Below are 26,695 nucleotides of genomic sequence, written 5' to 3'. Positions count from 1 at the left end.
GACACTGATTCATGCTTAAATCTAAGCCTGCTTTTGTCAGAGATGGAAAGACTCCTAACCCACCCCCTATTCAACACTTACTATCACAGTCTTCCCTTTTGCTTACATATTAATATCTACATGCAATAAAATTTGTTCACCACCCCCAGTAAACCAGAAACAAACAGCAAGCAGCCAGTGCAACACTGATAGGAAATATGAAAAGGCACTTGTAATTGAGAGTTATTATACCATGACACTAAACCTACTCCCATATTCATCTCTGTCCTTTTTCCAGTGAAAGTGACAAAGAAGCCCCCAAGAGTGTATTTTTATGCATCCTCTCAGTCACAACCAGCAAAACCCATCATCTGATACCACACGTTTTCAGAAAGCACAAGCAACACTCCTCTGGCAATTTATTTGGACTAATAGGCAAAATAATATGCTGTTTTGAATAGCTTCCTCAACTTGCAGAAAACATTTCAGACAGCATGATTCAGAGCAAGGATCCCATTCATAAAACAGCAGCAGCCCTGCAGAACATGTGGCTGCATCTAAAAGGGATCTTCCACTGAGCACCCACAGGTTCCTTTAGCACCCTCCCTTCCCCCAAAACAGAAATAACCACAACATATCACATGCCTGACCACGTTTAAGCAAGAATGCACAATAGTTTGGACCAAGTACCGTACTACATTTTGGAGCATTACATAAAGTCACACACTGATGTGGACAACTCTTCAAAGGTCTGGCAGCAGCCAGGTACTTTCTTACAATCTTACAATTTTCATTCTTGGTATCAGAACAAAGTCCCATTCAAGAAACAACCCCCAGCATGTAAAGTTATTCCTGCTACCAACCAGAGAGCACCTGCACCTTATCTTTGCTACCAGTCCCATTTTCACAGGCCATAGTCTTGGCAGGATGAGTCGTTCTTACGGTAGCGTGGGGAAGCAGCCGTCTTCGTAGGTGATGGAGAAGCTGCCCCAGGTAATTCAGGCCCACTTTCAGCAAGGACTGGTGCAGAAGCCAGGAGAGGCACCTTCTTCCTTCCCAGGAAGCCAGCTCCTTCAAACCCCATTTTCTTTTTGCTTTCTACTTTGGCTTCACTCTCCTCTTCTGGTCCTCTTCTTTTGAGATCCAGAGAACTCTCTGGGAGATGGTGAACCTCTGTACTGCAACACCCACCTGCATCCGTCCCACCTGTGCTTCGCACTTCAAGTGCAGTGGTCAGGACTGCTTTCTTCTCAGCTACACTGCCTTCCACTGCTGCCTTCCTGGCTTCTGGCTGGCTGGAATTCCCATTTGCAGCAGCTGTCTTTTCTGTTGGGCTTTTGCTGGTTAAGTTAAAAGCCTGGAAGTCCCGGTAACTGTGGAAGCTCTCTGTCCGCCTTGCTCTTGCCAACAAGGGACTTTCTCTGTATGGCCGCATAGACCCGTACGTGGCTGTTTCAGGGATTGTTTCATGGTGCTGCAATTGGAGACTTCAGAAAGAGAAACCACCAAGGATGAAAACAGCAGATGTTAAGCTGAGAATAGGAGTCAGCTATTCCACATACCCTACTCCCACCCACCACTGCAGCTCCCACTACAATAGCAATATACTCCTCACAATTCCCATACAAGGGCTTCCAGATCACTTGGGATTCTCATGGGATTCTTTATGTATAAACTACACAAACACACCTCAATTTTTGTTGGTTAAGACACTGAGGGCATGGATTCAGGGGCTCAGCTACAGCATTCAAGTCACCAAACCTCTCTTTGTCTACCTAAAGGTAAAGCTTTGGTGTCCACAGCTAGTGCCACCCTTGGTGACTTACCTAGAATTAGACTCCCGCAACCGGTTTGGCTGAACAACTGAGGTAGCAGGGCTGATGTTAGGTGTGGCACAGCGAGATGTACTCAAGTCACACTGGTCAAGCAATTTGAGCAGCTCTTCCTCTGTGGGGCCACCAACATCTGAAAGAGACAGCTCTTAGTGCCCAAGTCCATTTCCTGTAGTCACGTACATATGGACAGAAAAAGAACCACACTGCAGTCCTGGCAGAACATGACTTACCCTTGTCTTCACTCTTATTAACCATGTCCATCGCTGTGGTCAGGTCCCACATCTGGATGCTGCCATTTGAATGCCCAGTGAAGAGGTAGCGGCGTGGCCGGGAGCCCATTCTGCTGGATCCTTCACATTCTCGCACAGTAAATGAGGAGATAGTAGTACAGTCAACTGCCTGGATCTCACAGATCCTACAGGAAGAGAAACCCAAAGTTACCAAAATAACTGCAGGGTCTGGCCAATAAAGTCAGGACTGGTTTAAGTTTCTGAGAAAGCACGGAAATTGCCATTAGAAAATGACCTTTCTTCCAGACAAAATTCCTTCTCCTGCATGACTGGCATGCTGCTTAGCTGCAGACCCTCCCCCACAATGTATCTACAGCCTCACTACTTTTTTATTAGGGAACCCCCCACTTGTTCTATGTCCATTTTCAATCTGCAATGATTGGAAACCTAAGGCTCTCAAGATTGACAGCAAGTAGTCTCTTTGTACGCTAAACACTAGGAAACCTAGCCTGCAGAAACAGCACATTTAACCATATAAAAGGTATGCAAAAAAATCCAAGGATGATAAAGCCAGTGTTATCTATAGATAACTTTTGTCTTATGACAACTGCAGTATTACTTCACATGGCAGATATCAGTTGCTTTTCTTCGCATTATTTTAGAAGCTTATGTGGGGAGTAAGATGAGAAGGACTCCCAAAACTAAGTTACTAAGCCAGTCTCCACGCAAGAACCTCACACATTCCGGGTGATTTGTCTTACTGGCTCCTTGCATTGAGTTTTTTACACGAGTAATCTGCCCTCACTTCAGATGCCAGTAGTGTAAAGCCATAAACATTTTCACCCAGACTCAAACTTACTAGGCGAGAAATACAATAGTAATAAGCTGCATAGACCTGAGAAGCACCATCTTTACTGATCTCTTGCCATCTTCCTAGCCTGATAGGAAAAAAAGCAACTTGGCAACACTTCTCACTACACTGGCAGCAACATAGTAGAATATTACAAAGCCAAGTCTAAGTAAATAATTATATACCTGACCTTTCTAGGTCAGTTTCTCAGTTTTAAAGGTTCTTCAAAGACAAGTGGAAAGGAAGAGAGAAACTGCTTCCCCATCTACCTATGTGAGTAGCAAAATCCCTGCCACCAGCAACTTCAGCATTAGTTCTGTAATGTAACGTTAACGTGGTACCATCACTGAGTTACATAGTCTGTAGAGGCACATTAATGTTTGCTGAGTGAGCTCAGGTAATAGTAGATCGTTAAGTACAGTTCTGTTACTAACACACAAACTAGAGTTCAGCCAAACCTGTCAAGCACATTAGAAGCTTGCCAACTGCAACTGCACACATCCCCAAGGGATGGGAGACCCCCACCACCACTTGAACATTTCTGCTCCTTTATCACTTAAAACCCTAATCATGGAGGTACCTTTTCCCAGTTGAAGAGAGCCTTACAAACAGTTTATTAGTGATGGGAACAACTTTTTGGATAAAAACCTGTTGATCATCACGTTCACCAAAGGGTCCTAGAGAGAAAAGAAAAATTATTTTGTTTCTATTCCCTCACCCTCTTCTCCATGCATTCCTGAAGACCCAAACTCATATTAGTATGACCACTGCAATTTTATAGCATCAGGACCAGGGACCCAAAGATAACTAATATCTAGAACAAGTTACCCAATGGTTAGAAGGCTCTACAAATACAAATCTGTTTTGTTCTTTTGTTTTAAAGGTCACTCATTCTTAAATTTTCTGCATGTTCCTAGAAGAATCATGGCGTCAGTGCAAACCCTAGATTTCTTGCCATAGTACTTACCTTACCCAGGGTTTATTGGGCATTCTCCTCATCAAAGGTTCATTTACAAGACTCAGAACACAAAGGAATCTAGACTACCTGTGTACTCATATTTGCTGACATACATTCCTTCAGTGGCTTGCTATAGCAATATGCTAGCCTCATTTATCTCTGCAGTTTCAAGGCTTCACTAAACTTTGTCACAACTTCAAATTCATTTCAGTATTTCTCACATGCACCATTTAACCCTGACTGAACAGTGAAATGGCATTTACAGCAGACTCAAACCCTTACTATGCTCATCTGCTTTAATACAGACTCCTGTGTTTTCTGTCATTTTCTAAACCAAAAGCAAAATGCTACATCAATTTGCTCAAGGAAAAGGTGTAGTATATATGTTTGAAAGTTTTTCCTCCCCTTTTCTCCTTACTGAGTAGTGCTATACATCCTGAACAATTAGTATTTTCAGGTGAATCTTACAGATTCTTTCCATGATTTCAAGGGGAGAGCAATATATAACAGCTCACACCCATCAACTAACTTGCGTCTTATGGTGTTGAAGGTCTGTTTTAAACCTCCCTGAGACCAGTGAACATATAGGCTCAGCACAGCGCATTCAAGAGACATCCTACCAATGTCATTTCCAGAACAGTAACTGCCATGACTCTCTGCTTCCTCCAGGGACAGGATTTTGAATGATGCAAGAGGTGTTGACCCTGGCTGAGTTGAGATCATGCCCCGGAATCGAGTCACAGTCCATGTCCGTACATGATTGTTATCAGCACAAACTAGAAAGGAAAAAAAGGGACAATAACATTTACAAGGGATGACAAAACTTTTGAGATCAACTCTAATTATTTCTTTATGATAGCTTTTCAAAACTGGGCAATCAAGCAGGATTTAGGCAGTATCAGGCTACACAGCATCTCCAGACACGCAAAATGGATTGTATTATCTAGCAATCCACAAATTGTTGCTACGTCCTGTTTTCTGTTAGTTTTCTTTCTTCCCTCAGAAGTTCAAGAAAAACTGAGGCAGGTGGAACACAACATTAAGGTCTGAGTCAGCACCAGTAGCCTACAGAATGCTTCCATCTTCCCTGTGCAGGTACTAGAACAAGACGTGTCATGAGAGCAGCCTGGCAGCAGAACCCTCATCACACAGCAATGCTTTTCTAGTTCATTTATTAGTTATTCAGTTTCTACATACAGATGTGCCCTTTACTGGCATGGAAAGTTTACCACCAAATTACAGGACAGTAGCTGACCTCTGGGCTGTTTGTGGTATAGTTGGATACTATGGTTCCTGTTCCTTTTTTGAAGATACAGGGATTGCAGCAGAAAGTAAATCTGTTATCTGGTTGATGGATTCTGGGTGAAACAGATTCTTACAGAGGGAGGAGTGATTGCTTCTTTCCTGAAAGCAAGACACTTTCCCGAGTCTAAGTCAGGACAAATAGGATAGCACAAGAAACACTGTGAGACAGCTGAGAAAAGAAGAAACACAGCCCTTTGAAGCCACAGGAAAGCTTTTTCTAGGGCCCAAGAGGAGATGGTGCACATTTTGCTGCAACCCAGAAAGCTCCTGAAAGGCTGTTAAAAGAAGAAAAGTCCTAAAGGACCTGCCCACAACAGTTAAGACTTGACAGGGACACATTTGTTTACAACCCTTTTTATTTCCACAAATGGCAGCCTTGGAATAAGACACAAACAAAAGCACGAGTTGTTCCAGTATCTGGGCAAATAAAACCTGTGCCTTTTAACTGTTAAAGGCTCTGAAGAATGCTTACTTTAAGAAAGAGAATCCAAGTCAATCTAACCCCTTCCCTGTCCCCCCCAAATCTGTCCAACTAATTTCTATCGTATGTGGAAGCAATGCAAGTTATTAAGCAATGCATAAAAATGCTTCATTGATCAGGAGGGGGGACCCACCAATACACATTTGTGCACAGAAAAGATTACCTGAAACAAGGTGTTTCTCTGAGAGCATGATCTTCGTAACAGGACTTCGATGAACGGTGAAGGTCTGAAAGAGCTGAGGCCCAGACCCAACTGTTTCAGGGTGCTGTACAATCACTCTCACGGCTCCAGAGCTGGTGCCATATGCAATCTCAATCCAATTGCCACTTACACCTAAAGCAAGCAAGAACACAGTTGTTCTCCTGAGGAATGAAAGCTTTTCTTACTAGGGCCAGAGAATGAGGCAGTAGAAAACAGTATTTCCAAGCTTCCACAGTAAGGTAGATACATACTTTAAACACAGCTTACCTATTACTATACTTATTACTTGTTCAGCCTGGAGGAGGCTCTGGGGAGACCTTCTGTTTTCCAGTAGCTAAAAGGGGCCTACAAGAAATATGCAGAGAGAGGGACTCTTTGCAAAGAGGGGAACTGCTTTAAACTCACAGAAGGGAGATTTAGATTAGACATTAAGAAAAAGTTCTTCACTATGAGACACTGGCACAGGGTGCCAGAGAACCTGTAGCTGCCCCATCCCTGGCAGTGTTCAAGGCAAGACTGAACAAGGCTCTGAGTAACCTGGTCTAGTGGAAAGTCTCCCTGCTTCTGGCAGTGAGCTGGAACTGGATAAGCTTTAAAGGTTCTTTCCAACCCAAACCAGTCTGTGATTCTATGATTATTTTCGCATGAAAAGACATTTTGCCACTAAAAAACCTCAACATTTGTTTATTGCCATACTACACTCTTCAACAGTTTTTAACAACACTTTCTCTCCCATTCTTTCCTCCTTCCTGGAAGTGAAAGACAAGACTGTTAAGTCATATGGCACTCCTCACAGTGATATCGTCAATACATGCCACACACCTTTTCTGACCTAATGGGAGGCAAATGGGAAAGCAAGGCAAGAGCAAGGACTACAGTTAGAAGGTCACTGGTACCAGTACAGTTATGTTTTTCTGAGTTTGCTGCGCTGTGCTTACAGAAAGGCCTATAGACACAAGAGCGAAGCATCATTCAGCTGCATATGGAAAGGTGTTTTAGTTTTATTGATTATAAGTTTAACCTTGCTGTTGGGTCTTCCCCCACCCAGTTCACCACAAACTATTTTAGTAAATACAATTCATAAAGTGCAAAAGGCTTAAACCCAGCAAAGGTACATTATCATTAATATGGGATGCTACTACGTCATATGTTAATGTATAATGCATGATGTACAAGCATAAACACATAAGTATAGTTACCTATTTACAGTTATGCCTAGTGTTCACCATTCATTTGAAGATGATTAATTGAAGAAAAATTTACTGTTTATGTCAAGGGCTTTAGCCCTGCTATGCAGCAATAGGAAACGTCCATTTAGAAAACAGAAACCCTTCATCTGTCACAGATTCTCACTGAAGAGAAAGTGGTAAGAATACCAACTTGTTTTAGGCGTGAGGTAGACACTGAGCGCAGTTATAGCATCATTGGAGGGATCATGGTACAATTCCGTCACCAGAAGATCATTGTCTTTCATTCGCAGTGGGAACTTCTGCATGTCTGTGAGGAAGAGACATTTGTTTATTACTCTGAATAGAGTTGTTCTGATGCAACTTAGACCAACTAAAGAGTTAAGAACCAAACTCCCCCAAATAAGCTGCTCAGTACCACCTCCTCCTTTTTATGCCTTCCTTTTCCCATTTCTTACCTATATAGTATATAGAGCCATTGTTACAGCCCAGCAGCAGGAAAGACCCAGCAGTATCATAGCTTGTGATAGGAACAACATCCTGAACCTAGTGCATAGAAAACAGGAAAAAAAGACATTTTTGATATACTTTGTTGAAGAACACCTGAGTTTGGTCCTGGTCTGAAGCTCACACATGCAATGGCCTGTAAAGTGCTGCTGGTAGACAGCATTCCTTTCCCAAACTGGATCTTAAGTCACAGAGCTCAGCAGACAAGTCAGCACAACTGCCCCATTTGAAGGCCCAAAACTTAAGGTGTTACAGCTAAACCACATCTTCAAAAAAGGATTTCTTTTCCAATATGCAAAATGAGTGTACTTCACACTTTATCCTGTCCCTTCTTCCCTTTCTGACAACTGCTTAAGAGGTTGATGAGCAATGGAACTACATGTGACCTCTTGAAGCATTCCTCTACCCCCAATTCTTATGTTCCTCTGTCAGCCCCTATGGAGATCTCAGCCCGTATCAGATATATAATGAGAGGGAAAAAAATCTTGTCCCATTTCAGTGTCCCACTTCTGATACACATCCACACCAGATTAACTAGAAGGCAGCCCTGTCGTATTTTACTTACTGGTCTGCAGCTTAAGGCGAAGAATTAAGAATGCCTGTCTTTGCCCTCTTTGATCAAAAGGAGTACTTATTACCTCAGATGGGATGGAGATCTCAAGCAAAGAAAAGGTTTAGCTTATCCTAGGTCTGATCCCCTATCTCAAGCAATTCTTTCTTTTTTGCTTCAGCTCTGAGGAAGAAAAAGTCAAAAGCCATTTTATCCAGAGCACTGAAACATGGTCAAAGTCAAAGCACTGTTCTGTACTTCATAGGTTTCAGTCAGTTCACTTAATGGACACTGACTACTTAAGTTCTCATTTCTCCTTGACCAGCAGCATCTTTCCAATTACTTCAGACTTACAAAATCATCTGCAAAATAACTAAAATGAATCTGTTGGATAAAAGCAAAACAAAACAACCAAAGAAGCTTCCCCACATCCCAGAGATCTCACAGACTAAATCAGTACCCATTCCCAACGGAAAGGTAGTCTGTAAAACCCTTAAAACATATTCTAAGCTTATCATTCATCCTTACAGAGAAGGCTGCAACATGAATACAGCTTCAACATAAATATTGGAGATGGGAAGGAAGGGGCACTCTCCCTGTTTTCTTTGTTTAAAGAACCTCACCTCTCTCACTTATGTTCACGCATAATTTAGCACAGATCTAATGCTAAAAATAAACTGTTATTGTTCTTTGGTTCTGTGAATCAAAGGTATACACAGAAGCTCTCCCATCTGCTACAAGTTTACAAACACAGGCAAAGGCAACCCATCAAAAGATTACAACTTTACTCATCAGCTTGCAGAGGAGGCAACTGCAAGGAGAGGTCTGAGCAAGAGGATCATCAGATTGGGGATCCCAATACTGCCGACAGCAGAGATCAACTGATTGGGTCAGAAAGATTGTACAAAACAAGGAGAGATCTATCTTCTGCACCAGAGACAGGGACACGCCAGAGGCAGTTCAAGAGTGGCACTTACCAAGAAGTGAACTTTCATTAAGAAACAGAGCAATGCTATACAACAGTCACTGGTAAAATATGCCCACTGGGGCACTGGCATATACTGTTTCTCAAAACTTCTCTCACTGCAGCAAGTATGATTATATCCTAGAGCTGAGAGCTATGGGCAACTCAGGGAAAGCAGTTACACAAATACCATGTATTCTCATGAGGAATTTGAGATTGGTACAACCCTGCCACTTAGGTCTTTATGGAGTTCTTAAAGAAGAATGTGCTCTAAAGGGAGATGAAGATGTATAAGAAGATGCGAGGTTTTTATTCCTTATTACCAAGAAAGCCTAAGGTATAGAAAGCACCTTCAAACTGGTTGGATTTAGGCATGCTTTGTTTAGTTTGGGTATCAGAAAGCAAATAAACTTGGGCTTAGGACATCCTGGCATATAAGTAAGTCCCTCAAAGATTTTCTATAGAGGAAATGCTTTCACCAAAGGAACAGTCAGTCAAACTGAGGAACTATGAATGTAATCAGAAAGATTGCTGTGGCTCCCCCTGGAAGCAAAGATGATGAACGGGACATAATTTTTTATTCTTTATTACTTGCTCCTTTAGAAAATGTCAAATGCCAGTTTGTCACATGGCATTAAGTTGTCTCTTAATAGAAGATTTTGCAAGGTATCAATAGAGCTTTTCAAGACCACACTAACATGTTTACTGCAGAAGCAGTACTATCTCCTACTTCTTATCTGTGTTGTTAGTAGGAGTGTCACTTAAAGATTGAATGGGAACTTAGTCAGCAAACAGTGCAGCAGCCTCAGGTCAGTTCTGCCTCTTGAGATTTGCAAGGCAATTTGGGGATCTTACTGCATCTGGGTTTTGTGCCACAGACATACACCCAGCTGTTTTATAAGCTTTGTTATTCACATGAATGCTCAACTGTTTTCTCAGACTCATACAGACTCCAAGGATCTATTTAACATGCATTCTAACAACAAGAATAAAGTCAGAAGCATCAACATGCAAGACAAATATCTTTAAAGCATATCCATGTACATTTGTGCTGAAGAGTCTCCCAGTGTAAAACAACTTTTAAGACCCTTTAAATATATGTTTAAATATATATACATTTGACATTTATTACTCTAAATCACACCATATCCTTTTACCTAAAAGCCTAAAAAGCATGCTGTTTACCACCAAACAATTCAGAATTCTACTCACAGGCACATACAGAGTTTGTCACCTTTGTATGTAAGTGACACAAGTCAGGGCTGAAAACCCTATGAAAAGCATTTCACACATGCTTTTAGATTGTTGGATTCTCTTTTTACTAGAAGAAATACCAGCTTATTGAAAGTGACTGAAACAGAAAACAGAACTGAACACACCTGCCAATGCTGAGTCACAGCATTCCACACTCCCACTTTCCCTGTATGGCTTGTAGCCACCAACTGGTTGCCAATGAAGAAGAGAGCATCTACAGGGACTCCAAGACTGAATACTCCTAAAAAAAAAAAAAAAAATCAGAGTCCTTGAAGCATATCTAAAATAAAGAGAAAAAACAGTAACAATGGAATCCCTTCACTATTATGTCATATTTCTTGCAGTAGCAAGAAAAGAACAGCCAAAACTGGGTTTGAAGTGTGTTAAGGGAGGTATCATTCAAGCAGCCAACTGGGTTACATTAAACTGAATAGCAGCATGCCGTCACCTCTTCTGATGCAATCATTGCCATCAAGTCCTCAAAGGGCTTTATACATTTTAAGGACATTAAAATATAAATAACAACCAAAAATTCTATTCCAGTAAGCAGGATTTTTTGTTGTTGTTTTCACAGAATCTGACTATTAAGAGTCATTTAAGAAGCAGTAATTTTATGGGTTTCATTAGCCAAATTTGTACTGGATTAGTTTGCAGTTACCTTTTAAAGTATTACAAGTTTTCTCTTTTGAAGTCCAATCAAACAGCTGTAGTCTGAAAACAAATTTTAGAAACTAAATACAGCTACAAGGTTTAATCATTATTCTTGGAAAAAACTGAACTATCCCAATGTGACACTAGCTGAATACATTCAAATTTCTCTTTTTAGCAGAAATACTTGAACCTGTAAAAATAAGCAGCCTACAAAAGCCTATGTCTGTCTTTCTTTCCTTCTCATCTACACATCTTTCCGTTTGTCTACAGTCCATGAGTAGAGAATATAGGCTATTTAAAATTTAAGCCATATAGGGAACCATTTTCACCAATCATTGCATACTACTCAAAATCTGGAAGATAAGACTTACCAGCAAATGCTGGCTTTCCAAAGAAAGCAAATGTGTCATCAACACCATTGCACTTAAAAATCAAAACACAGAAGAAAGTGACAGGCATTGATGACTATGGTTATAGTAGACCTTAATATCTGTCCTCTCTTCAGACCCTCCTAATCTCATCATAGATCAAATACGAATACTTTTAATGCAAACTTGGATAGCATAATACATTTGGTAGTATTTATTGCACCATGTGTTTGAAAATTACAGCAAACTACAAAGCTCTGAGATAATTTCCAAGTTTGCCAGCTATGAAATCCAGCAAAACAAACCTGTAAGTAACTGTTTGTAAGTAATTCCAGGCTAAGTTTTACTGCCTAGTAAGTGCAAAAGTCATTACTACTGGGGATACATAGTAAGTACAAAAGTCTATACTATTGGGGATACATAACACTTATCAAGTGCCCAGCTTCGCTAGTAAGTTTTCTATTCCATTCTGCTCACTCTACATACTTATATTACTTCTCACTAATATACTTTAACTGCAGCAGCCAGATGTCTTCAGAACAAGAGTACCCAACAGCTAGAATATTTCCCAACATTGTTTTGGACAAATTCAAATGAACAGAGTGCCATTCCCAACCAAGAACAGCCCTCTGTTACACCCTGAGAAGGAATCTCAGAAAGCTCAACATATATTTAGCTTTAATTAGGATGCTAAATTGTTTTCCATGGCACAGCACAATCATTCAATGCAGATAAGATTCAGCTGTACAGGACATGTGAAAAAGGCAATAATAAAAAATCCACAGAAACAACTAGAATTGATTACTCCAGAGAAGGATGAGGTTCAAGGAAATCAAGGAAGACAGCTTGAAAGGTCTGGAGGAATTTGAAGTGTCAGTCCTGCTTAGGCTCAACAATCTGATACCCATTCCCAGGGGAGACAATGCTATATGTAATGACAGGCTCTTGTCTTAAGGGTCCCCTCAGTAAAATACTGCTTACAGCAGCAATCCAGCAGCAGTGCCTTATGTAAGTAATATTGAAAGTAAAAGAGAGTGCTCTGGCAGAGTCCTATCACAAAGCTGCCAGCTCACACAGTTTTCTGAGGATGGCATCACTAGGCCTCAACGACTGTTTGGAACAAGTAGTTTCTTTCCTAAGATGACAGCAATGCACTGTATCTCTAACACCAAGCAGGACTGCAAGCATCTGCCTCCACAAGGAAACAAGACATCTCTATTCAAGTTATTATTAATAAGCAGAAACACATTTTAGGGTTTTTTAAGCCAAGCAGCATGACCTATTATCCAAAAGAGGAACAGTACATTTTGGTCAGTGTTAGTCAGACTAAAGATTCAAACCTGAAGGCACTTTCTCTCTGCTCCCCTCTGCCCCAAGTGGGATTTCCTTTGTTTCACAAAAATCACTTCAATGCAGCACAGCCTGTTTAGCAAAACTCCACTTTTGCTGCCACATTCAGTTGAAGTCCAAGTTATCAGAAATTTATGATACTGGCATATTCTAGTTTTTGTTAGAAGCCCACTTATGGTTTTTGTGTCTCTTTGCACTTCATACCCAAAAATCTGAGATGCTGCTTCATGTATCTTATTGCAAAGGCCAAGGTAACATAAGAAGCTAATCAAAGCAGAAAGTACAGGAGAAATGTAATAGCACAATGCTTAAAGCAATGTTCATCTTTTTGACTTTAATTAATGACTGCGTGAATTCTCATGGAGTTATGTATGGAGACACATCTAATAACAAATTAACTCACCAGTAAATTTCAAAGCAAAGTGCCCACATACGGAGATTGCCGTCATACTTGGTTAGTAGTATCCACTGCCCAAGGAAAAACATTACTGGCACAGCAGTGGTTATTCAAACACCAAGAATTAGGCTAGAGGGAGTTCCTAATACCACTCCCTTCACTACCTCCCAAATTTGACTTCTGTTTGAACAAGAGTCAGACAAGCCATCAGATGAATACTTCTGAAATATCTTCCTGCTATTTCTTTAGCCTCCCTAACTGTGTGTCCTTTGGTGCCAAGGTGTACAAGCAGTTATTCCTGTATGCTTAGGGCAGCAGAGTGCTTTTTCTATACTGTAATTATAAAAAGAGATTTTCATCTTCCATTTATGAACTACATTGGACAGAGAACTGAAATCTTTCCATCATCCCCATGTAAAAATGCAGCTTTAATATGACAAAGGAAAGAAAAGAGCAGAATTTCTCAGTATCTGTAACTTTTCATATCAGAAACTTAAGTTTGTTTGCTCTATGGCCTAGATTCTAACACAAGCCCAGGCAAAAGTTTTACTCTTAATTTGCATCCTTACACAAAAACCTCAAACTGAACAGTAAGTGTTAGTACCTGTTCAGTAAGCAGACTGCTTTTTTATTGTCCACTTTTGTAAGACAGGACTCCTCTAGCATGACAGAGAAGAAAGTTAATATGCTGTAATAGTATAAGCACGCTTTGTCACTTTGTGAAAACGTATACAGGACACTGCAGATCACACATATCCTAGTTAAACATACACACACAAAAATAAAAAGCCCACGCTATTATAGTTACCAATTTCACTGCCGCTACCACCATCTTGAATGCTCCACAAGATTATGCTGCTCTCTGAGGCAACTGCAACCATCTTATCCTTGTCTCCATGAGGCCCTCCAACCACCTTAGCATTGAGAGCCACTCGCTCAATTGTCCAGTCTAGATAGGGACTTGTGAAGACCTGCTGCCACCCAGATGACTCTTTGATTCTAGAAGGGCAAAGGAGGGAACAGGAAGCAGAGGTTAGAGATTCAGAAACAGGTAACTCAGTCTAAACCTGAACCAATATGGCTGGCTGGCTGGCTGCTCCAGTCTTACAGGCTAAGCCACAAAATTTGAAATTCCAGTTAAGCACTACAGTCTACAAAAACTGCCTTCCCCCTCCCCCCCCCCCCTCCCTTGAAGTCTGATTCTGCATATTATTTCAGTGCTTTGCAGCTACTGAACCCCTGTACTGGGCTTTGTTTTCATATAAGTACATCTGATATACAAGTTATAAGACCAAGCCAAAAGTTTGGGCTAGACAAACGCCAGAGGCTCAGCTTAAGACTTCAGAATAAATCTCTATTAAGTTGTCTCTGGAATTTATGCATCACATAAGACACCTAATCATGCTTGAGCATAAAGCTGTGCTAAGTTGCATTTTCTGTTTATGGCATACTGTAAACAGATAATACTGAATTGACTATAAGCTTTATTTTTAGAAAATCATTTCCCTGTGCATTTTAAAGACTTACCTAATACCAGAAAAACACAATTTATCTGCTTAAATTTCAGGCAATAATTTAGATACTTTGCAACTCAGCTAAAGCACACTAAATCTCAGCAGTCAAATTATGTAATGTAAGCATGGAAAGCAGAAATATTATCTGGTATTTTTTTGCCATTGGTCCTAGTCTTTCACTTCAGCACTGCATCCTGCCTGGAGATGAAGCACCACAGAGAGTGAGATTCACATAAGTGAATCTTTCACTTAAAGGAAAACAGCCAGAGATAAAAATCCTAAGGAAGGGACAATAACTGCAAATCATTGCCTCTTTCTCCAGTCAGAACATACTACACATAACTGAAAACAAGAACATTGAAGAGAGCAAGAGAAGCCACATCTAAAGCAAACCAAACTGCAGTGGCAAATACAGCAGACCAGTTAGATGTTATTTAAGTTACAAAGTTTAAGCAAATAAATTAGTATTGTATATAGTTTAAAAGGCAGAAAACTATAGCTTCAGCTAGGCAGTAACTAGAAAGAAGCTACTCGCATCACACTTTTTATTCTCCCTCTGTTTCTGAACCACAAAACAGCAGTTAGTTTGGCTTTTAGGAAGAGCTCTTGTTAAAGATTACTTTCCATTGAAAAGACAGCCACCAATTAAATCAGGCTTTCCAGATGTGAACTAAAATTAGCTTCTGCAATATGAAGGTGTTACTTATCTTCACCTGACGTTAAAAAATAGCCAGTTTGCTTACAAGACATTTAGACACTTTCCAGCCACCCAGGTGAAGTAGCAAGTGCTTAACAGTTCTGCTAAGATGAAGTTTAAGACAAGGTATGTCACTTACACAGCAAAAATCCCTTAACTGTTTCAAGTTCTTTGATAGCCTAACTTCACAGAATGCCTTCAAACCTAAACAGCAGGAAGAACTCTTTTAAGACATCTTTCATTTGAAAGCCTGCTTTAAAATGGGCTTTGGAGTCCGTTACTTTTGCAACAGCATCAAAATCATCATGAAAGCAGCAAAAGTTGAGTTCCTATCAAGTAGCTGATCTACACCAATAAAAGCAGCAACTCAGATTTATAGGGCCAAACTGAACGCAAGTGATCTCTTGTTATTTCAGACTAAAGCAATCTTTTTGCTTTGCTTATAGAAATTGAGTTCTTTTTTCTTTGGGTTTTTTTGTTTCAGATTCCTAGAACCTGACAACCATATTCGTACCTGTAGCAAACAGCAAAATGGGCATAGGCAGCTACTATCCAGTTGTGGTGGCCAGCGACTATGAGGACTTTCCGTGGGTCCACAGGGAATCCTAAAAACAACAACAAAGCTGAAATCAGTCAAGTGATGGGTATTAGAAGATGTCTCTGCTCATCTGTAACTAGAGCTCTCTTCTAGATAGGCAACGGAAACTTGGTTAATAAGCTTTCTCAAGATTTTCAGCTAGATGCTAGTTAGCAGCACTACTCACAATTCTTACAATTATTACAATTCTTCTACAGAAGTTCTTATACATTTCATCTCAGCCATTACAATGCAGTGTCCAGAACAGTGAAAAGGCAAATATATGCCTTGGTTTTAAAGCCTACCAAACTGGTAAAAATTCGAGGATTGTTGAAACAATGCTGTATTTTGTAAATGTTGTATGCAAATACTTGGTGCAACCCTGCATTATTGTTACAGATTGTTAAACTGAGATTTCCAGCATCTCAGAATACCTACAGCTTCTCCATCTACTATGCAGGGGGAGCATGCTTGTTTCTAAGCTATAACTGAATTTGGTGTGGCAGAAGTGTTGGATGGCACTGCAAATCAGTGGTTATGGTACTTCCCCAAGTTAGCTCTCAACCTTGATACACTAAAGAACTAATACCTAAAGACTGCATCTTCTCTCTCATTTTCCCCACGACTGCCTGCTTCCAAACCTGCAGCTCACAAAGAAGGATCAGCAATACATACCCAAGGCTTATTTTTCTATTACCTGGATATAGATTCACCTTTTAATATACTCTAGATCACAGAGTCACAGAACAGTTACAGCTGGAAAAGACCTTAAAATCATCTAGTTCCCAGCCATGGGCAGGGACACTTCGCACTAAACCATGCCCAAACCATCACCCAAGGCTCTGTCCAGCCTGGCATTGAACACCACCAGGAATGGAGCATTCACAACTTCCTTGGGCAACCTGTGCCAGCACCTCAGCACCCTCACAGTAACAAACTTTTTCCTTATATCTAACCTAAACTTCCCCTGTTTAAGTTTGAACCCACTACCCTTTGAGCAATCACTACAGTCTCTAATGAACACTGCTACAATTTACAGGGTTAGAGCAGAATTATTTTGCCTGCAAAGTCAAAACTGGAAAATGTCAGAATTCAACCCTATCTTATTTAAAGTTTTATATATTTTATATGGAATGCACTCTATATAGTCAAATGACTGAAGACTACACTAAAAATCACAGCTCTTGCAGGGCAAGAGAGAGGCACCAGGAACAAGAAAGAAATGCAAAAGTAAGAAGGAGGTCCTGAACAAAAACCTATGAGATATTGATCCATCTGGTTTTTATCATGGCTTTAGTGCAGTGAAAGGTATTTGTTTAAGGGGCCTGCATGAAGAACTTTGATTTGCCTTTTGCTCAGCCTCATACCTTGATTGTACAGCAGTGAACCTTAAATACTGTATAAGTAGTAGTGTTTAAGTAAGTATTCCACAATTTAGATTAAGGCAAACATAGAATAACAGAATGAAACCAGAAATAGTCACTCAACTTTTATTACCCAGTGACAATCACCTTTGCAATTTGTTTTGGGTTCAGAACTGAGATTCCTCACCTAGTCTGACTGTACCTTCCCCAGTACCAGCAAGTGTAGGTTGGACACCACCATTACCATGAATCTCACTCTCAGAGCAGTTTTGACCAATTCTACCATCAGACGCTGGCCCAGCAGTATTATTTATTTTACGGTTGGGAATGCCTATAAAAGAAAAGAGATGTTTGGTTCCACTCCATAAACTTTAGTAATATAACAGATATTCATTCACTTTCAAAATACAGGAATCATGCACTTTGATCTAAAGTCTATTTTAAGTACCCATATTGTTAAGTAAAGCTCGTTTGTGGCGATTTGTCACATAGACTTAGGGCACACAAAGTACCTGTACCTTGGAATCACAGAATCATGGAATCATATAATAGTTAGGGTTGGAAAGGACCTTAAGATCATCTAGTTCCAACCCACTGCCATGGGCAGGGAAACCTCGCACTAAACCATGTCACCCAAGACTCCCTTCAACCTGGCCTTGAACACTGCCAGCAACAGAGCATTCACAACTTTCTTGGGCAACCCATTCCAGTGCCTCATCACCTGCACAGTAAAGAACTTCCTTATATCTATCCCGAACTTCCCCTGCTTAAGTTTGAACCCATTACCCCTTGTCCTGTCACTACAGTCCCTAATGAAGAGTCCCTGCCCAGCATCCTTGTAGCCTCCTTCAGAAAGAAGAAAGCACTCCACGCTGATAACATACTTGAAGAATCTCTATACTAGTCTACTATCAAACATAGCCTGCTTAGTATTAACATGCCACAACACCCTGCCCAATACTCTAAATATACCATTACATGCAGCATACATATAAAAGCCTTGGGTTTCAATCAGAACAACGTTCGATTCAATCATACATCTTAATCTTTCCATGGGACAGCCTTCTCTAGATAGTCTGACATCTGGAGTAACTACCTCAGCCAACTGCCCCCACAAACTAAAGCAGTAAGTGACTGCAAGCAACATCAGATGATTAACTCAAAAATACCTGGAGGAGGCAGGTAGCCATGAAAAAGTACACTGCCACAGGATGAGCGTTCCAGTTCTTCACATAATAGCAATCTTCTCACTAAGGAGAAAAACCAGGTATGAGCACAGCTTCAACTTTCTAGGAAACATTATTTCAATTAACCTTCTCTGTCAGTAAGTTTGATAATCTTCAGGGTCATGACTGCCCAGAACTTGCAAGTGGGTCATTTCTACAATAATAAAAATGAGATGACCTCAGATTAAAAAAGTAAGTTACCTAAAGGAGTGATTCCATAGAATTCAGCTTCATGCCTGAGAACATTAATACTTACTCCCCTAAAAAAAAAAACAAAACAACACAAGGACAAGGTAAATACTTAGAGTATAAATACTAGCATATTAAGTAGATATTACACAATATGAACATCAAGCTATCTAGCAGTTTAAAGAATTACCACCAAATGCATTCAACATGTTACTGTGTGAGATTTCAAAGTGATCTCAGTACTACCTTTCATTAAAGTAAGGATACAGAAACAATAAAGAATACATTGCCACAAGTGGTTTAAAGTTTAGGTTGGATATAATGAGGAAGTTCTTTACTGTAAGAGTGGTGAGGCACTGGAATGGATTGCCCAAAGAAGTTGTGAGTGATCCATCCCTGGCACTTTTCCAAGGCCAGGCTGGATGGAATCTTGGGTGACAAGGTTTAGTGCAAGGTGTCCCTGCCCATGGCAGGAGGATTGGAACTACATGATCTTAAGGTCCTTTCCAACCCTAACCATTCTATGAATCCTTTGAATCCACTAACAAAACGTAACACTACCATTTCTGTCTCCACCATGCCATATATATGCTCCAGACATGGTCCCAGATCTACCAGGGTGCAGGGTCATAAACTGGGCACTCACCTAGATAAGTAAAACTGAACAATCCTCATCTGAAAAGGTTTTCTACTAACGCATCTGATCAAGTTAATTTCCACTTGAAATAAGGACAACCTCTTACCTTAAGTCTAACTCCTTTGTGCGAAGAAAATTTAGAATGGGTGCAAATGCTGCTGGATCACGATCAATAAATATCTGCAAGGAAAAATCACTGTGCTTTAGCATCACTATGGAGCAACCATCAACTGAAATGTTTTTTTATGCTGAGCATGAGAAAGAGGAATTGAGGATGTGGCAGACAAAACATAACCCAAAGCTTCTGGGCCTCTCCTTTCCTCTGACTATCCTTCTAACACCCACCGCTTCAACATTCTTAAAAGACATATATACAAACATTGTTGCAAATAGACAGCACTTAATAAGCATGTTCTTTAAGTTCTATACTCTCGACAAAGGCCAACAGGCACCCTCAGTGAAACAGCCATTTTTCTATACATATTTGCCAACTAAAGCTGCATTTCCATGTCAGGATTAATCAATTACATATGCAATAGCTATCTTACGAAAATTACACTTCTCTGCAGTACAGCAATAAGTAGGTTTTCTGTTTAAATACAGTTGCTGTCTCTGCATTGTAGAGAATGCAGAATGAGCACAAAACTGCACATTGTCCCAGTTTCATTTATCTTGGAATGAAGAGGAGAACCAAGAAAAAAAATTAGAGATGTCACTAATTTTCATGAGAGTTTAGACTGACTCAGGCAGTGTAATTCCCATTAGAACCTACAGTGAATATTATTTAAGAAAGAACCTAACTGAAAGCATAACATTAACTTAGTAAGTTATCAGTAGGTTTACTACTCACAGCACCAGTTTCATCCTTCAGCGTTGAAATTCTTCCACTCAGCAAACTGAAACACAGGAAAGCTCCATTAGACATCTCTCAGAAATGTACTAACAGAAATACAGGATAGCAACACTCTCAGTCCCTGTGCTCTCTTTGTGTATTGTCACTTGCATTTTGGTAAAACAATAAAGGCTACTGAAGTAAAAAGCAAGAGTAAACTATCAGTTCTGCAAGGACTTGCTGGGCAAGAATGGGGTGGATGAGTTTTGACAATTTTCCTTCAAAGTTTCTCTCCCATGAGATTAAAGTACTTTTGCTCCAGATCTACAGAAAACACAACACCCAAATCTTGTTTTACAGATAAGAAGCAAACTAAGTAATGTTGACAGTTTTATTTTAAGATTCCATCCGAGTCTGGACAATTACCTCTGAGATATGCCAGTCATGGATAACTTTCAGAACAAACTCCTTAGTACGCTTTGTGTTGAGAGACTGGGGAATAGCATGGAACTTCCTCCTTGTGCCTTTCCTTCCATGCTTCAAAGAAGGTGACACTTCCCTGGTACTCTATTTATCCTAATATTTCAGTGAAACACAAACAGGTAATGTTGTCTGTCTCTGTCAGCTACTGGCTTTTGTTGGGAAGGAAGTCTAGAATACAAAAATTAAATGTAAGGAAGCAAAACTGCCTGCCTCTTACATGCCAGGATTTCTTTTGTATGCTTCAGATTAACTGGGATGATAGAGGTCCAGCAACTACAGCACAAAGTTACTAGTGTATAAGCCGTAAGCAGCATAACCTACACAAGCAGCAACGGTAGTGACATAAAAGTTAGCAGAAGGATGTTCAATAATTCAACAGCTCCTGTGCTGTGGGTTGTACTCTGTATCATGTACTCAGAGTACAGCAATAATTCAAAAAACATTACAGGCAGTGGTACTGTTTATAGTCAGTAAGATCACAAGCAGTAACATAGTAATAGAAACAGTGGCATCTCCCTTTCCTGCAGATTTGGAGCCTTATTTCCATAACACTATGTCTAAAAAGTGACAGCTTTTCAGCACATATAAGCTGCCATAGCATCATTCAAGACAGAAGACACCTTTTGGATAACAGCTTACTTCAAATGAATCTGTCCTATTGCTTCAGAAGGCAGAAAAACATTAATGAATAAAGACATTATTAACAGCATAAATTGACACTATTAACAACATAAAAAATAACATATATATCTGAGAAGACATATTTTTTTAAATTAGTATTAATTTGTGTTTCTTTAATGTGAATATCTATTACAAATACCTGGAAAAAAAGGAGTCTGGAATCCACATCAGTGTTTGTCTTGAAGTGCTGAACCTAGGAAAACAAAGTTACAAGTTTACAATTGGCTATAAAATTGGAAAGAAGTCTGTTTTATCTTTTATTTGTCCTATAAAGCTGATATCAAACACATTTGGGAAGACTGAGAACATTTAAATGTCTGCACAAACAAGTTGCAGATTCTTTGCACAGATTGCCTTAAGCATGAAATCCTGCCTGACCAATTTGGTGGCCTTCTATGATGGTGCTACGGAAATGATGGATGGGTGGAGCAGCAGACATCATCTACCTGGACTTGTGCAAAGCGTTCCAGACTGTCCCACACAGCATCCTTGTCTCAAAATTGAAGACTGATGCCAGCCTCATGAACTTTAATTATGACAAGTGCAAGGTCCTACACCTGGGTTGGAGCAATCCCAGGCACAGCTGCAGGTTAGGCAAAAAGGAAATTCAGAGCAGCCCTGCAGAAAAGGACTTGGGGGTGTTGGTCAATGAGAAAATGAACATGAGCCAGCTTCAGTGTGCACTCATAGCCCAGAAAGCCAACCATATCCTGGGCTGCATCAAAAGAAGTGTGACCAGCAGGTCAAAGGCAGTGATCCTGCCCCTCTACTCTGCTCTTGTGAGACGTCACTTGGAGTATTGTGTGCAGTTCTGGTCCTCAACATAAAAAGGACATGGAACTGTTAGAACAAGTCCAGAGGAGGCCACGAGGATGATCAGGGGACTGGAGCACCTCCCGTATGAAGACAGGTTGAGAAAGTTGGGGCTGTTCAGCCTGGAGAAGAGAAGGCTGCATGGAGACCTCATAGCAGCCTTCCAGTATCTGAAGGGGGGCTACAAGGATGCTGGAGAGTGATTCTTCATCAGGGACTTTAGCAATAGGACAAGGGGTGATGGGCTCAAACTGAAACAGGAGAAGTTTAGGTTACATATAAGGAAGAAGTTCTTTCCCATGAGGATGGTGAGGCACTGGAATGGGTTGCCCAGGGAGGTAGTGAATGCTCCATCCCTGGCAGTGTTCAAGACCAGGTTGGATGAAGCCTTGGGTGATATGGTTTAGTGTGAGGTGTCCCTGCCCATGGCAGGGGTGTTGGAACTAGATGATCTTGAGGTCCTTTCCAACCCTAACTATTCTATGATTCTATGAAGCACAACTGTCCAGAAACCCCCAAAGTGTCATTCCTTATAGGTTTGTAATACACTGTCCCCAAAATGGGTTCTCATAATCTAGAGACTTTTATCAAGCATTTAACTTGACAACCAACCAACTGCACCCCCCTCCCCCCTGCCCAAAAAAAACCCAACAAAAAGAACCACACAAAAAGCAGGCACTAAAATAAAAGCTAATGGATAGCATACTATGTTTTTAACTAACTGCATGGTACTCTTACTTAGGACTCTAGGGGTGCCATGCTGTGCATGGCAAAAGACCACAATGAGCTTCAAGTCAGTATTTTACAGTTAACTTCAACTATTTGCCATTTGCTATTTAGGCCCTCCAAGGGGGGCCCAACAGCAATAACAGTAAAAAGAAAGCATTTACTCTGAATCATATTATGAAATAATTCAGATTATAGTACTACTTACAGTGCCAGACAGTATTTTACATAATAACTACCTATGAACTCTTCTATACTTCTGGTTTTGATTTAGCATGAAGAAATACAACTGGATTGACAGCCTGGACAAGGATTTCATACTCCACATCAGCTCTGATTATATATATCCTCTTCTTAGTACCACTACTAAGAAACCTTTGGTATCCTCTTCATTAATGGGAATCAAAAAAGGCAACACAAAAAGTAAAATTCTACAACTTTTCACTCAGTCCAGGAATATATTACAAAGTATTTTTTGTTTCCACTGCTAAACAAAAAGCATTAATTTATACCCCCTAGGGGAAACACAAAGGTTGTATGGAACTACCATTCTGCATAAAATCTGGATTGGGTAGCTGCTTAACAGAAAATCTTCAGTATCAGCGTTCTAAGCACAAACAAGCACAAAGTCTTTCCTAAAAAGATTAAAGAGAACCAAAGCAGTTTGCTATTTAAATGGAAAGTGACTTCTAAATACATCTGCATTTTTGCACAGCTGTTATCAGCTGTCATACAGACCACTACCCTTCTCTAAGATTAAGGGATGATTAATTTAACTATGCTACAGTGTGTGCATAATAGAAAACAAGGAGTTACATGTATTTTATCCAAGATTAATCCAGATACCACAAGTAACTATGGAGACGGATGCACCATCCCCAGTTAGTCCTTTTAAAGGTCTTCACAAGCTGAATATTTTTATTGTCTGATACTTCTACAAGTTTCAGTTGTAAACAACACTGAATAAAGTAGCAAAACATTTGCTACTAGATGTTCCATAATAACAAGCCCCAAATAAGGAGGACAGAAAAAAGAGCCATCAATGGATTCCATATTCGTCTCCTTGCAATTTGATCAGTGGGTTTAGATAGCACAAGTATTTTCTGTCTGTGATTTAGCACTATGGGATAAGTTTAGTAATACCTCATACTAACCTATACTTTAGAACTTTTAATGTATATACATTAATCTACGAAAACAAGAAGAGCCATTCTCTTCAGGGTACAGAAAGAAGCTTAGTTAGCAGCATTTTCATGTATAAGCGCATCCACGGATCCATGCAGTTAACATGCAGTGGTCAGATGGACATTGTATGAAGACAACCAAGCAAACCCCCTGGAATATTCTCAAATACCCTTAACAGGTGGCCTCCACTGAAAGAAAATACAGGTAACTGGGAATAGACACGAACAGGCAAAACAGCCATTTTCATAGTCTGTTGGTCTTTTACAGTTATCTTATAAGCAGAGGGAGATAAAAGGTCAAGAGAACTTACTAAGTTTCTTACAGTAATTTCTGTGAATGTTAACTTGCAAGAGGTTTTCTGTTGCCAGAAGAGGAATCCACTGAGCTGAGACCAGAAACCACTGGAGCAACAGCATACAACACAGAAGCTCTGGCAGTCCCAGGGGCAGTGGGAACCTCATGTCAGAACATGCAAAACTGGCATCTCTGTACTAGATGCTCCAAAGTATAACTGCTGTCAGAGACAGAGGGGAGCTCCAATTTCCTCCTCTCATACAACTCCACAAACAAAACTAAGATTTTCAGGTTTCTAGTATCGGTAACAATAACTAATGCACAGTTTTCCTATTCTTTATGTCCAAATTATGTCTGCTGCTTAGAATACAGATGTTCAACTAGAAATAAAATACACACAATTGTTAGCTTGCCTTATTCTTCATACTTCTGTGTAGACAAGCCCTCTGAGGAGGTTTATTACTTCTCCAATTCATGCCCTGTTATTTATTTCTCTGTTGTCTGCATAAGCACTTCATAAACAGATCTTACTTATGAGATCGAAGCATCTTTTTGATTCCACTTGTAATAAAAACCTAAATGGTGAACTGGCATATAATTTTAGAGACAGCGTTCAGTGATGAACCTTATTCAGTGTAACATGAAATCTGGTCCAAGCCAACATCAAAGTTATCCTGAAAGCATCCCTGTAGGTGACTTTTGCCTATGGAAGTGCTGTGGTTTAAACTCGGTCAGCCATGCAGCCACTCGCTCACTCCCCCTCTTCCTTCCCCCCGCTCTCAGAGGGATGGGGAGGAGAATAGAAAGAATGTAACTCCCATGGGTTGAGGTAAGAACACTCCAATAACTACGGTATAACACAAAATCACTACTGCTACCACCAATATTAATAATGATAAGGGAAATAACATAAGAGAATACAACTGCCCACCAGCCGCCAACTGATACCCAGCCCAACCCAAGCAGTGATCTAACCCTTCCAGGTAACTGCCCCTGGTTTATATAGTGGGCATGATGTGCTGTGGTACGCAATACCTCTTTGGTCAGTCTGGGTCAGGTGTCCTGTCTCTGCTTCCTCCTGGCTTCCCCTCCTCCCTGGCAGAGCATGAGACTCACAAAGCCCTTGGTCAGACTAAACATTACTGAGCAGCAACTAAAAACATCAGTGTTATTAGCACTGTTCCCAGGCTGAAAATCAAAACCACAGCACTGCACCAGCTATTAAGAAGGAGAAAAATGACTGCTACTGCTGAACCCAATAAGGGAAGTTACAAGCAGTCTATCTGGGCTGAACGAAGTTCTTAATGTCTCCTTATAACAAAGGAATTCTGCATCAATATTATGGCACCATCCTTTAGGAAGGCTGCAACATACAATTTAGTTACAAGAACAAGATCTTCTGGGATAGTAGATAGTAGTTAGTTAGATAGTAGTAGTAGCTTCTAATACTAATAGCTGGTCTCATGCTGTGCACAGACTCAGAAAGACACATCACTTCTGTTCCCACCAGCTATGGTGATGATACCTGAGCATTCTGACAGAAACATCTACACTATCACACAGATTCTGACCCACAATTCTCTACCTCAGCCTGCCAAAATGCCATCTTCTAAACTTCCAGTGTCCATTCAATTACAAATCTTTATTCTGATTGATAGCAGTGGCATTATATCTGCCTTTTGAACACCTTAGTACCTGAGGCTGCAAGACAGACCGATGCCTAGAAAGCTATGGCAACGCAAAGCTCTGTCCTCTACTCCTGAAGCAGCAGTATACAGAGTCGAGATGTGCTCCTGGAGCACGTCTCTAGAAACCCCAGACCCCGCAATACAGACACCACGCTGGGCTGCCAACGCCTCCCGTATTTGCCTCCGAGTCCAACTGTCCCAGCTCCCCTGCAAAAGCTTTATCCAGGCGCTTCCAGAGGCAACAGCCGCGGTGGACCGATCCTAGGCGAGCCGGCTGCGCCGTGCTCGCCCTCGCCCCAATACCCCCCGGTCCCACCCGGCGGCAGGCACCGGAGCCAGTCCCGCTCGGCCTGCCCTGCACACCGGCTCACCTGGTGCCCCCCACGTTGAGCTGGATGATCTCCCCGCTCCCGGCGCCAGCGAACCCTCCGCCATTCCCCGCCATCTTCTCCACCGCCTGCTCCAGCCGGCGCCCGCCGCCGCCTTCCGGAACCTCGGGATCGAGAGAAGGTGAAGGCGGCGGCGGGGAAGGAGGAGACGGGGGCTCGGCCAGCGGGCCCGAGCTGGTATCTGCGGCCGCAAGCGGCCAGGGCAGGGGCAGTGTGAGGCCAGTCTGCGGATCTGGGGGCTTCCTGCAGCTCAGGCCCGGCCAGGCCGCGCCGCCTGCGCGGTCCGAGCGGACAACGCCATGGCAACTCCACAGCACTTGGAGCTGAAGGAA

General features: G+C 41.1%; 1 protein-coding gene across 1 annotated transcript; it reads right to left on the bottom strand.

Annotated features, from left to right (window-relative positions):
- Window positions 1–363: 363 nt before the first annotated feature.
- Window positions 364–26,695, bottom strand: KCTD3 (potassium channel tetramerization domain containing 3). The gene is made up of 18 exons (XM_034060711.1): window positions 26,346–26,695; window positions 21,408–21,461; window positions 20,123–20,168; window positions 19,379–19,452; window positions 18,648–18,706; window positions 18,390–18,470; window positions 17,408–17,551; window positions 15,794–15,884; window positions 13,877–14,067; window positions 10,428–10,543; window positions 7,486–7,573; window positions 7,221–7,337; window positions 5,802–5,972; window positions 4,473–4,628; window positions 3,475–3,571; window positions 2,045–2,229; window positions 1,806–1,944; window positions 364–1,466 (listed from the first exon to the last, which is right to left on the bottom strand). The coding sequence occupies exons 1-18, from the start codon at window positions 26,417–26,419 to the stop codon at window positions 884–886; spliced, it is 2,466 nt and encodes an 821-aa protein (XP_033916602.1). The 5' UTR covers window positions 26,420–26,695; the 3' UTR covers window positions 364–883.

The sequence above is a fragment of the Melopsittacus undulatus genome, chromosome 3 (genome assembly GCF_012275295.1).
Source record: "Melopsittacus undulatus isolate bMelUnd1 chromosome 3, bMelUnd1.mat.Z, whole genome shotgun sequence".
Classification (NCBI taxonomy): Eukaryota; Metazoa; Chordata; class Aves; order Psittaciformes; family Psittaculidae; genus Melopsittacus; species Melopsittacus undulatus.
Note: the sequence above shows the minus strand (reverse complement) of the source record. Positions and strands in the feature narration are given on the sequence as shown.

What these genes read in the sequence shown, in the direction of transcription:
- KCTD3 (XM_034060711.1), bottom strand. Translation starts at nt 26,419, where the DNA reads ATGGCGGGGAATGGCGGAGGGTTCGCTGGCGCCGGGAGCGGGGAGATC. An exon ending in TGAAGGATGAAACTGGTGCT is followed by an intron (nt 19,453 to 20,122) that starts GTGAGTAGTAAA and finishes TTTTCCTTGCAG; the next exon opens with ATATTTATTGATCGTGATCC. An exon ending in TGGCTCTATATACTATATAG is followed by an intron (nt 7,338 to 7,485) that starts GTAAGAAATGGG and finishes TCTTCCTCACAG; the next exon opens with ACATGCAGAAGTTCCCACTG.